This window comes from Pogona vitticeps, chromosome 2 (assembly GCF_051106095.1).
Source record: "Pogona vitticeps strain Pit_001003342236 chromosome 2, PviZW2.1, whole genome shotgun sequence".
NCBI lineage: Eukaryota > Metazoa > Chordata > Lepidosauria > Squamata > Agamidae > Pogona > Pogona vitticeps.
This window is the reverse complement of record NC_135784.1, coordinates 274,973,727-274,988,957: the sequence shown is the minus strand read 5'-3', so window position 1 is coordinate 274,988,957 and position 15,231 is coordinate 274,973,727. Positions and strand designations below refer to the sequence as shown.

The following is a 15,231-nucleotide window of genomic DNA, read 5'->3' as shown; positions in this document are numbered from 1 at the left end:
GTAGATAGAGTGTCAGGCTAGGACCCAGGAGACCTTGCTTAAAATCCCTGCTCATCAGGGCAAGCTCACTGGGGGACAGCACTGGTAAAACCACTACTTAAACATCTCACGTAATAGGGTGGTAGATTGTGATCAGTCAAATTTGAGTATATTCAAGTTCAGAAAACCAAGATTCTTTTCTATTTTTGCTGCAAGAGACTAACTTCGCTGTTTGCTATTGTTATCATGTGCCATCAGACATATGCAACTTACAGCAACTCTTAACAATGTCAAACTCCAGTGATTTTACGTGGCCAAGAAGGGGCTTGAACCAAGGTCTCCTTAGTCCCAGTTCTGGAAATGTATACTCAGAATAAAATCCCATCAAGTTCATGTGAACTTACTCCCAGATACCTGTGTAGAGAATTGCAAGCATATATTCTGTGGGATACAACAATGTTAAGACCTCTTCAACATGAACATTCAGTCATTATTTAAAAAGTTCACCTCAAATTCTTCAGCTAAATTTTTTCCCAGGAATGAATCATTACTGGCCCTAGGTAGAAAGGCCTTCTTGCACAATTTCCCTCCTCCTTCAAAAACCCTACTCACTGGCAACAGACCACAAGGAAATACAACTCAAGACGCAATTTGACAGCACATATGAACAATACACTGTCCTCAAACCTCCTTTACAGTCAACCAGTCTCCTTCATGTTACCTCCTGAACACATCATGTCCTTGACCCCAGGATATAAGGATTGTACTGTACAGTATGTCCTTTAGATAAAAAAGCAAAATAGAAGGCAGGTTTATACAAAATATAGTATATATAAAAATATATGTCTGTAAAATATCTAAAATTGCAACAGTATATTTATTAATGAGCAAAGCATTCAGAGGTTTATTTACATTTTAAATAACATACAAACCAGGCCTTAAATGCTTTGTACAATGTTTCTGTTACCACATACAAGATCAAAATGTATGAAATGCTAGCAAAAAAAGGCTGACGGTGTCCCCTAAATAGCTGTAAGAGACAATGGAGATAAATAAAGTCAAAATAAGTGAATTTCTGTATAATAATAATTCCTACATCATCTCATGAGCAGGGAAAATAATCTTGGAACTAATGTATGCATAGTTTAAACTTTGTATTTGGGACTGGTAGAAGTGGGGAACCCCAATACCCTAACATCCTCTATACTAGTTTTTATCCACTGTGAACTCAAAATACATGGTAGCCTGCAGAAATAGGAGCTTAGGTTGTCAGTAGCACTCTTTGTTCATTTATATATAAAGTCATAAAATACCACAACTAAAATTTTGTACCACAGCTTTGGGATTGGAATTTTATAATTTTCAGTCACTATCATATTCTTCTATGTTGAAATCATCTTCCGCCATGATGACTTGTGCTGCAATGGGCTGAGGTTGACTGCCTGGTAATTCATGTCCACTGGACTGACTGGATGTAAGACGCAATTCATCTGGTTCATTTTCCTCATTGATTTTTGTTTTCTCTGTTTGCAGAAGCACCTTTGTGGACTGGATTTCTGCAAAAGTACCTTCGTCATCACTGTCCAGGACTTGTATGGTAGCATCATCAGTAAGAGTTTCAAGCTTTAACCTGTGAATCAAGGGCAGCAAAGCTTCAAAAGCATTCTGCTTTCAATCTCTTTTTCACACAATTACCAGTTACTGATGTGATGGAAAGACATGTCACTGAGGTATGAGAACCATCTTATTTGCACTGATACTCAAAACATACAAAAATGCAACACTCTGTTAAATTACTGGAGCGCTCAGACAACTCATGTCACTAGGGTTCCAGAAACCGACACAAGGAAATATTCTAATCTTATTTAGAAGTTAAGAAGCAATGTTAGAAAAAAACACCTTCAATACTCTGCCTTAATGTCTATCCCTTCCCATCAAGATAAATAAACTAAAATAAAAATGTCAACTTCATTTTTGCTTTTTTTCACATTTACTTCTGGAGTTCAACTGATATGCCTTGCCCAGATTCCTACTGTAGATTTATACCTGTATCAAGTATCATGGTTTAAATCACAAAAGTGAATTACTGCTAATTAATAAGTTGCCACTTGCATTCCTTGTTCAATGCCACTTCATTTGTGACTAGGAATACATGCAATAACTTTCTCGTGTTGATTTGCTGCTGTGATTTACACCATTACATTTAACACTGACATGACAACAGGATTTTAGCCCATGTTTCTGAGAATGGGGGTTACTATGGGGAGAAGAAACTTGTGATTACTTTTAATAAGTTTACATTTTAAAGAGGCTTGAAAGAACCAAAGCTCACATGTTTCCAAGGGCTTGGGCTATGCTCACCTGATTGTTTAGTTCTTCATACATAAGTAGTTACCTAAATCCCAAGATTGTTCTCAGAGGCTCATTTGATTCATCCTCAGAAGTTTCTGCCATGTAAGGTATGGTGGCTGATGACTGGGAAGGGGTTTATGGGCAGAGGGACATGGCTACACAGCATGCTCTCCTCAGATGGTCTCACATAGTGCCTACTCAGTGATTTTCTTTAGGGCCCAGGTGAATGCCTTTTAATCTTCCCAGGCCTTCAGAACATTTTATTTTTGTTTACATTTAAGTCTGTAGCACCATGGAATCAATGGAGATCTTTACTAAGTCAGCTCCTCCATAGGTTCTATTGATTCAACTAGACCCACTCTGGTTGTGACTTACTATGTTAAAGTAAATCACAATTAGAGTAGGCCCATTTGAAGCAATGAAATTTACAAAGGAGCTGACTCACCAAATCCCCATTGATTCAATGAGCCTACTCTGGTGCAATTCACTATGCCAAGCAACAGAATTTTGTTCACAGTATAGGAGGTGGGCACATGTCCCTCTAGATCCTTGTGGAAAAAGACACATGCAAGTACATATAGTATGTGTAGGAGCAAACCATTGTAAAAAAACTGAAGGAAGGATTACAATTTTCTTATGTTGTATTGCAGGTTGATACAATGGGATATATTTCATTTAAGGGCTTCTTAAGATGCCTATACCTTCTACAAGTATCAGTTTCTAAATGTACATTAAAAAAATAAAATCTCACACTTCATGAGAAAAATTATAGCAGGTGCTTTCCTTCCCTAAATGCTTCTTCAAATATATTATCAAGACAATTACCTTCCAAAGCGTTTCGTTAATGGAAGCCTTCCAACATCCTGAATGAAAGTAATCTGAGCTGAGAAAAAAAAACCAAAACTAATTTTGTAGAATGATTTTGTACTTTTTGTGATAAGAATGCATGTAATATCCGTGTCAAATTGGAACAGTTTACCATACTTCCACTTCCAGGCATACAAACATATGAAGTCAACTGCAAAACAACTATGTGACTAATCAAATTGTTTTAGAATTTAAAATGTAAAATTCAATCTTGAAATCATTCTTAGAAGAGCACAACTACAGTACAGTGGTGCCTCGCATTACGATGTTAATTCGTTCCAGCGAAATCGCTGCAGAACAAAAACATCGTAAAGCGAAATTAAAAAGCCCATAGAAACGCATTAAAACCCGATTAATGCATTCCTATGGGCTTGAAACTCACCATCCAGTGAAGATCCTCCATAGCGCTGCCATTTTCGCTGCCCGTGCAGCGAGGAATCCGTCCCAGAAAAGAGCGGGGAGCCATTTTTTTTACCCGGCGGCCATTTTGAAACCGCCAATCAGCTATAGGAAAATCGTCGTTTTGCGAGAATCGGTTCCCAAAGCAGGGAACCGATCATCGCAAAGCGAAATTCCCCCATAGGAAACATCGTTTTGCAATCACTTTTGCGATCGCAAAAACTTTGTCGTAATGCGATTTCGTCGTAAAACGGAGTGCTCGTCTTGCAAGGCACCACTGTATATAATGTTACGAAAGCAATATTAAAGTATCAGTTGAAACAATAGTTGTTGTTTTATGCAACATGTAAGGCTGCTATATTAGTGATCTGAATCTACCTAACAATTCTGTACAGTGGTGCCTCGCTTAGCAATGTTAATTCGTTCCAAAAAATCACTGCTAAAATAAAACATTGCTAAGCAAAATAAAAAAGCCCATAGAAACACATTAAAACGCGATTAATGCGTTCCTATGGGCTTAAAACTCACCTTTAAGCGAAGATCCTCCATAGCGCCGCCATTTTCGGTGCCTCTTAAGTGAGGAATCTGTGCCTGAAAACAGCGGGCGGCCATTTTGTTTACCCGGCAGCCATTTTGAAACCGTCAATCAGCTGATCGAAAATAGGGGCTTTGTGATGATTGCTTCCCTGTGATTATCGCAAAGCGAAATTCCCCCATAGGGACCATCGCAAAGTGATTGCTTTTGCGATCGCAAAAAATGCGTCGCTAAGCGATTTCACCGTAAAATGGAGCGACCGCTATGCGAGGCACCACTGTATTTATTTCACATACAGGCGTAACAGAGTTTACGAAATTAATGCATTCTCTGGAAAATTATGTAATGAGAAAATTTCATAAACCAAAAAGCGGATTGCCATAGGAACGGGGGGCGATGGTACAAATCTCCAGGCACAATGCATCCTGGGGAAACTTTCTTTGCAAACAAAAAAAAACCCAGAAAAAAAACGTAAACAGAGACATTGTTTTCAATGGATTGTGGTTTGTAACGCGAAAATTATGTTAACTGAGGCATTCATAAATTTTACACCTGTAAAATTTTAAAACAGTATTTACATGTGTGCTAAGAAGTTAAGCACCTAGGGAGTTCAATAGCACTTCCTCCCACCAAAGTGTGTACAGGACTAAGGCCCAAGAAGTGGACTTGTCAGTGAAAGGTCATCTCAAAATATAGCGGCTTGTCTTTAAGATGTCACAACATTTTTGTCTTCTTTATTTTCTATTTTTCTATTGTTTTTTGCCTGATTTATTTCTGTGTGAGCGTTCACAATGAAAGGCCATACTGAAATAAATCTGTTATTCTTTAAAGTGCCACAATAGTTCTTTTTATTTTTTGTATTATTTTGTTGTACATGTTTGCACAAGACATGATAGACTTAGCTTTTTGAAATTACTGACAAAAGTACAGAGGCCTGTTAAATATAAGCTCTTGATGTATCTTAAAAACATTTTTTAACATCCAAGACTGCAATTTATATACTCCCACTTCAGCATAAGTCAAGTGAAGTAAATGGGGCTTATGTCTGAGTAAACATGCATAAAACTGTGCTACAGAATTATTTTCTAAGACAGCTTAACATCTTGATATAGTTTTTTCTTACTGTACAACCACTTTCAAATTGCTGCACGGCTTTAGGACTAGGATAGGTGGGATGGTAGCAGTTCTCCCAAAAATGAACTTCTGTATAGCCTATGGACCAGAATATGCCAACAATATAACAGGGCACTAACAGCAAAACCCAACGCCATGACAGCTTTACAGCAGTAGTAAAAACCTGAGACATAGTTGTGCTAGTACATATGTTTTGGACAAGTGATTTTTCAGAGCTTCATTGTTCTCAGTACTACTCCAAAGACTGGAATAATATATCTGTATTAATTTAAGTGTATGCTGTTCTAACTGGCTGGCCGCCCTATAATTGTGGAAATAAATTTGATTTTAACATACCTTGATTTCTCATGGGATTTGTCAGCATTGCAAGATAAGGCAACAGCTCAGTCTGAAGGCACAGCGGTGGCAAACAGAAACTTGAAAAGAGGGATTTTGCAGCAATGCAGTTTTCTTGAAACTACATAAAGAAGTCAGAATAAACAGGTATAATCACAAAATTAGTTGTTATCAGTTTGGTCTTAGAATATTTTCATTTAATAGCCTAGGTGTCTAGCTGAAACCTAAATTTTATCAATAACCCAAGAAATTTGTAAATGAGATGATCTTAGGCAAATGTAAAGCATAGTTAGTACACACTATAAATGAGATTAAAAATCAGAGCTTAGTTTCATTTAAATTGATGCTATGTTAGATTATTATTTCTCATAAAGTAAGCTACATTACCAAAGTACACTTTCTTAAGATTATTGAGAAAGTGATGAACAGTCAGCTTGTTGATTTAAAAATAATTACCTTTTGATTAATAAAGAACCACTGTGGTTTATGAAGGGGTCGAAAGCCCATTCTTCCTTTGCTCTGGGCAAAGGCTCTGGCTCTGTTTGAATGCATCACACCCCGTGTTGCCACAGATGCGCTATATGTCCGGAGTACAGGTCGTGTCTGTAAGATATAATAGCACTGAAGACAACTGTATGTGGAACCGAAAAGCAGATGAAAGGTAAAGGAGACTTATTAATTATCAAGGTCAATATCATACAGAGCAGTGAAAGGCATGGTGGATTCATGTACATGTTTGACAACAGCAATTTTAAAAAAAACTCTGATACATCTAGAAAACCTCCTGGAAGGAAATAATTATATTCTTCTGTAAAAATAAAAATATAAACCACTGTGTTCAACAAACTTGTAAGAAATATTTGTTAAACTTAAAGTCTAACTATTAAACACGCACACTGGAAGTGTTGTACCTATTAACATGCTGCAATATTTGCCTCAAACTTTCTATCTGCCCTTTGTGACATATACACTAAGATTTGAGAAATTAAGGTACGAAAAAATAAAAGATGAAGGGTTTCTCACATCAAGATATGAATAGATATTTTAAACTTACATCCCAGTTATTGCAAATGAAGTCAGCAATACTCAGATATTCACTGGCTCTCACAAGATCGTCTATATCAGAGAAAAAGTCTATATAGTTTTGGTGAAGGTATAAATTAAACAAATCTCCAGGCATGTGCGATTTTTCAACGACATCCTAAATAAAAGAAAATACACGTAATTAATATTGTACATCATGGAAGCACTTCCAAGCATTCCTATAAATTGAAACAGGAGTTCACTACTTGCAGACATCATGAGTCGCAAATCTTAATTAAAAAGTAAACACTTTACCTCAGGTTGAACAAGCAAAGGAGCTCTTTTATATTCTGATAAATGAACAGGCAACTGAGGAAAATCTGATTCTGTTGTAGGTTCTCCTATAAAGAAATTTACATATTTTTATAACTAGTTTTATTGAAAATTAAATAGCTAAAATGGATTCTGGACTCTGGGAACAGATAATTGGCCAGGACAATGGGATTATTTACAATTCAAGCGTGGCTAGTACTGGTTCATATAGACTGTAATCCTTGCACCTAACTTCTCTGGTGTCCACCCAACAGTGGGACGACTTGAATTAAAAAAAAACAGTTTCTAGATACATATAGTTTTAACAGATTATTTGGAACATTTTTTGCCCAGTGACTGGTTGCAATACCAAGTGCCTATGCAGATTCATTAACTATCAGCAATTTGCCACTCAGATTTATGCTAAAGAAATATCAGGCATGAGTACCAGCATTCTTGCCACTGCCTTAGAACAGTCTGCACATTACATTAGCTGCTGGCAAATATGTAAGTTGTCAAGAAGGAATAATGTGAGATTCCTTGCTACACACAAAAAATAATGAAACACAGATTTAAGATTCTCTTACTTTTGCAGTAAAGTATTTTTCCCAAAGCATGAAAAAGGAAGATGGAAGCATCTCTGCCACCAATAGGTTGAACTTTCTCATTTTCTAGAGGGCTGTGAGATTTCGTTTTCTTCTTTACTTTACATAATGTATCACATTTTAATGTAGAATTCCCTTTTCTCCGTGACCAGAACTTTTCCTCTGATGAATAGTCTAGTAATCAAAAAGCAACAAGAACATCAGCCAAGCAGATGAAAAATATGACAGGCTTATTAATCCAAAGATTGATCTATGAAATACATGGATCTGTTGATTTCTTATTTCTTCTGTTCTAAAATATGAGGGGAAATAAAAATAAATCTTGAGACAATAAAGACAAATGAATCAGAAGCTGGTGAATAATGTTAAGTATTTATGATGGATACATTTTCACATTTATTAGGAGCTTTAAAAATAACTGTTGGAGTAGTATGTTGCTATTCTTGACATTTGACTGATTTTAAAAATGTATTTGTACTTTCCACTGTAATTAGGTGCTACTGTTGTTAGCTGCCTGGTGCTTTTGGTAGAATATAAATGTTACAACAAGGAAAAACAAAATAGACCTGGCACTAGTAGTTATATTTTAGGAGGGGTTTCTGTTTTTGTATGTTTATTATTGCAATGTTGTTTGCATATGTTATTTTACTGGAAACCACCCAGAGAACTGAGTTGTCCACTAGATTGGGGGTGCAATTTAAATGAATGAATATTACTCTTTAATTATTTGCTATCATCAAGCGTCTGGCCCATGTCCTCCCAAAGCATATTTCATGTTCAGAACAAATCTACAGCAAACTGTTTCAGTCTATGGCACATTTTTACCAAGTAACAACTGCCAGATGTTAAGCAATATTATACTGAGGAAACACTGAACTCCTACAACTAATAAAAAGCAAGGTGTTTAATGGCAATATTTTAAGTGAAAGAACCAAATTTATTTGTTTCTTGGTGCTCAAGAAAGCCTTTTCAATATGTTACTAAGAAAGGTCAGCCGCAGCAGTTGAAAAAAAGAGAGTTACACTGTTCTCTGCTTTGATTTTGATTTTTTTTTTTGCCAAAGCCATACTGTGACATCTTATTTGCCTAATTAACATTTAGAAAATTTACTGAAAATGCACTAACGTTGACATCATAAACACCCCAGGCCCACTGCAAGATCCATGAGAGTAAAAAACAAGTTCTTGGCATCTGGCACTCACGCATGCATCAGACTGGTGCATGTACTGCTAAAGAGAATTTCCAGACCATTTTTCCTGGCAACCCTGATGTCTCCTTGATGGGAACTGGCAGATACCTGCATTGCCAGCTGTGACAGTGTTAAGAATCTGTTTTGTGGGAGGCGAGAGATTTTTGCAGGGCATAAACCAGAGTGGGTCAACTTGGATTTGGCCCTAGGATACCAACTTGAGAGGATACTGTGGCTCCCCTGTGCTTCCCCTCTGGCTTCCAACCACAAAGTCCCTATGGGGGACTTAGTGAATTTTTAACAGATTATTTGGAACATTTTTTTGCCCACTGACTGGTTTGCAACACCAAGTGCTTACGCAGACTCATTAACTATCAGCAATTTGCCACTCAGATTTATGCCAAAGAACTATCAGGCATAAGTACCAGCATTCTTGCCACTGCCTTAGAACAGTCTGCACATTACATCTGCTGCTGGCAAATATGTAAGTTGTCAAGAAGGAGTATGTGAGATTCCTTGCTACACACAAAAAATAATGAAACACAGATTTAAGATTCTCTTACTTTTGCAGTAAAGTATTTTTCCCAAGGCATGAAAAAGGAAGATGGAAGCATCTCTGCCACCAATGACGCTTGGGTACCCCTGTCTGACCCATGGACAAGTTATGGAACAATTGTTTGGACACTGATTTCTTGTTGAATACTCCAATAAACCTTTCCCCTGGTTCAAAGTTAAAAAAAAAGACTCCTGAATTAAAATTCGAACCCTCACAGGGGGCAACTCCTGCCCTTATGTTTCACTGTTGACACTACAGTGCAATGTTTCTCCAAGTAACCTACTTCTTCACCTTCGTCACAGGATGGGGAGGCAGCCCTGTTTTACATATCTGAGCCACAAAGTACAGTTACTCTTTTGTCAGCATGTTTCATGTTCAGGTGCAAACACTGCTAATTACGTATCTCATTTTTTAAGAATGCCAATATCGTTAATTACATCTCTCGTTTTCTGAGACTGCTACAGTAGGCAAGCATCCTCCTCATGAACTTGTCATTGTTAAGTACCAAAGTTTGTTAAATTTATTTAATAAAGACATTCAGTTCTTGTCTTTCCAGATCCAGGGAATCTTCTAAATTACCCTAGTGATGTTCCAGTTAAGTAAAAAAATATTAAAAACAACAACTCTACAAATAGCAGATATCCTTTTAATTGTAAATATTTACCTTTCAAGGAAAAGAACTGGAGACTGTTTATCGCACTCCTGATATCACCTGAGCATCCTTTGCAAATCAATTCTAATGAGGCTTTGTCAGGAGCATCAAATTTTTCTCCATTCTACAAAACAGAAACATCTAAAGTTTTAATTTGCACAATTGTAAAGTATTGACAACCAGCATAAGACTGACGTTAGGCCTTCATACAATTTTTGTTAACCCTGGATTTTGCAATATCAGAAGCACATAGATCAGACTTCCAGCTGTTTTTTTTTTTTTTTTAAACACCACATCAGTTGCTGATGTTGCCAGTGAGTCTCAACCTGCACAAAAATTGATTCAGAAAGTCAGCAATATTCTGTAGTGGAAAAGTATTGCAAAAACACATACATGTCCCCTAGTGAAATGAGGAAATACCATAATCATAAAATTCCATACAACTGTGTATGTGAAAACTTTATAGGTATCCACAGCTTTCCAGATCAAAGCATCCATTTATTATTTGGTTTATTAACTCCATTCCTCAAAAGGAGCTTGGAGCACTGTACATGGATTTCACTTATTTTCACACAAAATCTGTACGGTTGGGCAGGTTGGTGGCCTTGATCAGTTTTATTAGCAATCTTTGTGGTTCAGTGAGTATTTTTAAGATTAACACAGCACTGTCACAAACAGCTATGATGTCACCTGTCCTTCAAGGTTTAGGCTGGAGTGTTAACATCCAATGGTGGTCGGAAGGCGGGACATCAGGGGGAGGAGCTGGGATATATAGGGGTGTGTATGTGTGTGAGGGTGAGATGAGGATCTGTGAGTGTTGAGATGAGATAGTGATCAGATTGTGTGGAGATACGAGTCTGTGTGAGCTAGAGCCTTTCTTTATGTGATTACCTGATTTATTTGTTATACCAATCTTAATGTACCAATCAATACACTTTAGTTATTTTGTTTGAAATCCATTCCGGCCTGAGGGAATGGTTGGTGGCAGACTACCAGAAGAGTAACAGTGGAGTGACGTAGCGACCTTCCTTTGTGAGGTAGAAGGAGGCCGTTACAAGCACTATTTCCCAAATCTGACACACTTTAATAAAGTTTAACCTCTGTTTTTGGAAGGACTGCAATATTAACTCCTCTGCCCTGGTTTCACTGCTTTATATTTGCACCAAGGAGACTGCAAAAAATGGTCCGAAGCTCAACATAAAAAAACTAAGATCATGGCTACTGGTCCCATCACCTCCTGGCAAATAGAAGGTGAAGAAATGGAGGCAGTGACAGATTTTACTTTATTGGGCTCCGTGATCACTGCAGATGGTGACAGCGGCCACGAAAATAAAAGACACCTGCTTCTTGGGAGGAAAGCGATGACAAACCTAGACAGCATCTTAGTAGTATACTTTATTACAGTCAAAGACCATTAAAACCAAATCAATATAAAGACAGCATCTTAAAAAGCAGAGACATCACCTTGCCAACAAAGGTCCACATAGTCAAAGCTATGGTTTTTTTCCAGTAGCGATGTATGGAAGTGAGAGATGGACCATAAAGAAGGCTGACTGCCGAAGAATTGATGCTTTTGAATTGTGGTGCTGGGAGAGGCTCTTGAGAGTCCCCTGGACTGCAAAGAGATCAAACCTATCCATTCTGAAGGAAATCAACCCTGAGGGCTCACTGGAAGGACAGATCCTGAAGCTGAGGCTCCAATACTCTGGCCATCTCATGAGAAGAGAAGACTCCCTGGAAAAGACCCTGATGTTGGGAAAGTGTGAAGGCAAGAGGAGAAGGGGACGACAGAGGACGAAATGGTTGGAAATTGTCACTGAAGCTACCAACATGAATTTGACCCAACTCCGGGAGGCAGTGGAAGACAGGAGGGCCTGGCGTGCTCTGGTCCATGGGGTCACGAAGAGTCGGGCACAACTAAGTGACTAAACAACAACAACAACATCATCAGCATAACTTTCAATTATCAAATGCTGCAAGTTGAGAAGGCAGCAGACACACATTAAAGAATGAGATTGGTGTGTGGCAGAAAATATCTACCTTGATTTCTTAACTTGCAGCCATTTGCCCCTGAAAGTTAGACTGAAGGAGTTATGTGAGGTAGTATCACTAAAAGGGTTCTGGCTAACATGTACTTCCCTCACCCTTCACAAAAGGGGTTGGCAACACACAGCCCAGGGCTGCACATCCCCCTCCTCCTCCTCTTTCTGCTTCCTGGATGGTCTCACAACTGAAATTTGACAGCACAAATACTACATGTTTTGTTTTAAAGGCAAAGTACAGGGCTACTGTGTGCCCATGAAACAAGGAATACGATATTCAATGCTTCTGGAGGCCAGAGGCAAAGAAGAATGTGGATGAGTGATAATGGGATTGGGTAGCAGATAGTTCCTTTAAGAGGCCATTAGCACTTCTTGTAGTGTTAATCAGCGTGTAAACAAGATACATGCTCTGTGCCCTGTTTCAAGACCCAAACCGAAATGCCAAACTTCAGAAACCTCTTGGCTGTTGGACAATCCCTAATTATTTCAGAATGGAACCCCAAAGTTACCCATTACATCCTTTACAATATTATCACACTGACTGTCCCAAATCTGTTTCAGTTTTTCCTACCTTATTTGCCTCTATTGCAGTTATTCGATTTAGAACCTTCATCATTATTGTTGGAGCCACTGGGTTAAAACTAAGAAAATTGATGAAAAACATGGTCAAAATAAATTATTATATAGGAACTCCACAGTTGAGTTGAATGCAATTTGTGATCTCTTTACCTAATATTAGTTATGCAAAGCTCTTCATGAATCTCCTTTGGGAAGAGAGACCTTTGGTTGCTGGCTCCACTGAAGCTATCTGATATTATAAATACAAGAGGGCATCTGCCTGTCCGTACAAACCGCCTAGAATGGAAAATGAAGTCACAATCTTAACATTAAAAACATTAGTGGTGACCACCAATCAATAAAAGTTTATGATAGCAATGTGAAGCCCCCAGCCACTTCTGCCCCCTACTTTGGAATGCTACCTACTCTCTCCTTCCAATTCTTAACAGAAAGGCAAAGAGGGATATGGATAATAGTGTGCAAAGCACAGAAAGTTACTTTTTGAAAGTAATTCATTTCTATTATTCTTTGGGCATATGAAAAAGTAACCTATTGCTGTTACTCACTGAAGTAACTTGATATGCTGCTTGTTGTGCTGCTTTTTTGTTACTTTCTATTAACTTTATGCATTTCAAATTCAATGTTATAAAAATTTAAAGATTCTTGTCAAAAGGCTCTAAAAACTATTTTTTTTAACTTGAAATTTTACTTGTCAACACTTGGAAACTAGCTCCATTCCAACACATTATGTTACTTTTGAAAATGTAATTTTGAACAGAACTTTATACTCACCTCAATATTTCATGTAAACTGCTAGGGTCATAATAAAAATGGTTTGGCATATCCTGTTAAAAAGCAGATGCAATGTGGTTATTCTGTTGTATCTGCTGACTAGTATTGTAACTGATCTTAACTCTTTTAGAACCACTAATTAATGCAAATACAGCTGTGGATTTATTTTACTTGGGATTTGCAACGCCATAAACATGATGAGTCCAGAAACGGATTAAGATGACTCAAAATGTATCTGTGTTCCCAATGGACTCGTCATGTTGCATTATAAATTACTTTGGAGACTAGCTAAATTTTCAAGAACCTTGGTTTGCCATACAGCACTGGGGATGGGATTCTGGTCCAGATGCCATTTGGAAACAAAGGAATATTTATTTTATTTATTTACTTGAAATATTTTTACCCCATCTTTCTCCTTGAAAAGGACCCAAGGCAGCTTACAAAACAATGAAAAACTATATTTAAATTTGAAAACAATGACTATACAATGGTGGTTAATATCATTAAAAGGCAATATTTAAAAATGCAAACAATGAATAAGGAGGCATCTTACAACATTAACAGGCAATACTAAGGCAAAGATCAATAAGTATACAAAGTAAATGTCACTCTGAGAAATGGAAAATATAAAAATTGAAAACACTAGCACTAAAAATACAGTCAAAACAATAATGTAGAACAATCTATCTAAAAATCACATACCATGATTTGGTTACTGAGGGAAGGCTTGCCTTAACAGAAAGGTCTTTGCCTGCTTGTGGAAGGATTTCAAAGATGGCGCCAGGCTGAAGGAGTTCCAGAGTATGGATGCAGCAAATTAGAAGGCCCTCTCCTGTGTCCCCATCAGACTCACCTGTGAAGGTGATGGGACCAAGAGAAAGGCCTCTCCTGATGATCTTAACATCCAAGCTGGCTTATAATGGGAGACACAATGGTGCCTCGACTTACGAATGTCCCAACATGCGACCATTTCAAGTTGCGACCAGCTCCGGCTGCAAAATTTTGCTTCGACTTGCGGCCAGAGCTTTGAGTTGCAACCATAAAAGAGCAGGGGAAAAGGCAGGGAATTCAAATAACCGTTGGGGAGAAAGAGTTACTGTGTAGCTCTTTCGCCCCAGCAATTAAGAGTGTGTGCATCTGAGGAGGCTTCAGACTGCCTGGTGCTGCTTTCTGCTCCTGGGTGAGTACATTTACAGGGTTTTGCAGGGAGGGCTTGGGCAGGGGGAGGGGTTATGTTTCTGTGCTGTGTTGTTGTTCTGTTTTTTTTTGGATGATTTTTTTTGCAGCCCCAACGTGTTCCGATGGGACTGGCTTTGTTTGTTGTTGTTTTTTGCAGCCCCATCATGTTCCGATGGGGCTTGCGGTGTTTTGGGGTTTTTTTTGGTATTTTTTTAAAATGGTGGAACGGATTAATCCAGTTCCCACGCATTCCTACGGGAAATGGTGCTTTGATTTACAACCTTTTTGAGTTATGCCCATCTTCTGGGACAGATTATGGTTGTCAGTCAAGGCTCCACTGTGGTCTTTGAGACACCTTGAACGCAGGCCATTTAGGCTTTACAAGTTAAAAACAGCACTTTAAATTGTGCCCGGTAACTGATCAGCAACCAGTGGAACTGCTGTAACAGGGGGGTCACGTGATCTCTGTAACCAGCCCCAATCAGCAATTTGGTTGCTACACTTTGGGTCTGTTGAAGCTTCCTGACACTTTCCATCAGCAGGCCCACATAGAGCGCATGATTTCATAGCTGTGTGATTTCCAGGATCTTGGCCAGGCTGACCATGACAAATAGCTCTGTAGTGAAGAAGTGTTTCAGACACACTTTGAATGCCATTATTTAAGCATTGCATCAGAAACTGCCTTATACAGAGACAGAACATCCATCTAACTCAGTGCAGA

At 38.2% G+C, this 15,231-nt stretch overlaps 1 protein-coding gene across 2 annotated transcripts in view; it reads right to left on the bottom strand.

Annotated features, from left to right (window-relative positions):
* Positions 1-837: 837 nt before the first annotated feature.
* Positions 838-15,231, bottom strand: part of RAD17 (RAD17 checkpoint clamp loader component) — a 23,186-nt gene continuing 8,792 nt past the window's right edge. For both annotated transcript variants that reach the window (XM_072992616.2, XM_078386407.1), the window contains exons 7-17: positions 13,332-13,384; positions 12,711-12,836; positions 12,553-12,622; positions 9,952-10,063; positions 7,525-7,716; positions 6,941-7,026; positions 6,657-6,803; positions 6,059-6,205; positions 5,603-5,723; positions 3,157-3,214; positions 838-1,609 (exon numbers count right to left, since the gene is read on the bottom strand). In XM_072992616.2, the coding sequence (XP_072848717.2) occupies positions 1,342-1,609; positions 3,157-3,214; positions 5,603-5,723; positions 6,059-6,205; positions 6,657-6,803; positions 6,941-7,026; positions 7,525-7,716; positions 9,952-10,063; positions 12,553-12,622; positions 12,711-12,836; positions 13,332-13,384 (1,380 nt within the window). In that variant the 3' untranslated portion in view covers positions 838-1,341. The remainder of the gene's footprint in view (positions 1,610-3,156; positions 3,215-5,602; positions 5,724-6,058; positions 6,206-6,656; positions 6,804-6,940; positions 7,027-7,524; positions 7,717-9,951; positions 10,064-12,552; positions 12,623-12,710; positions 12,837-13,331; positions 13,385-15,231) is intronic.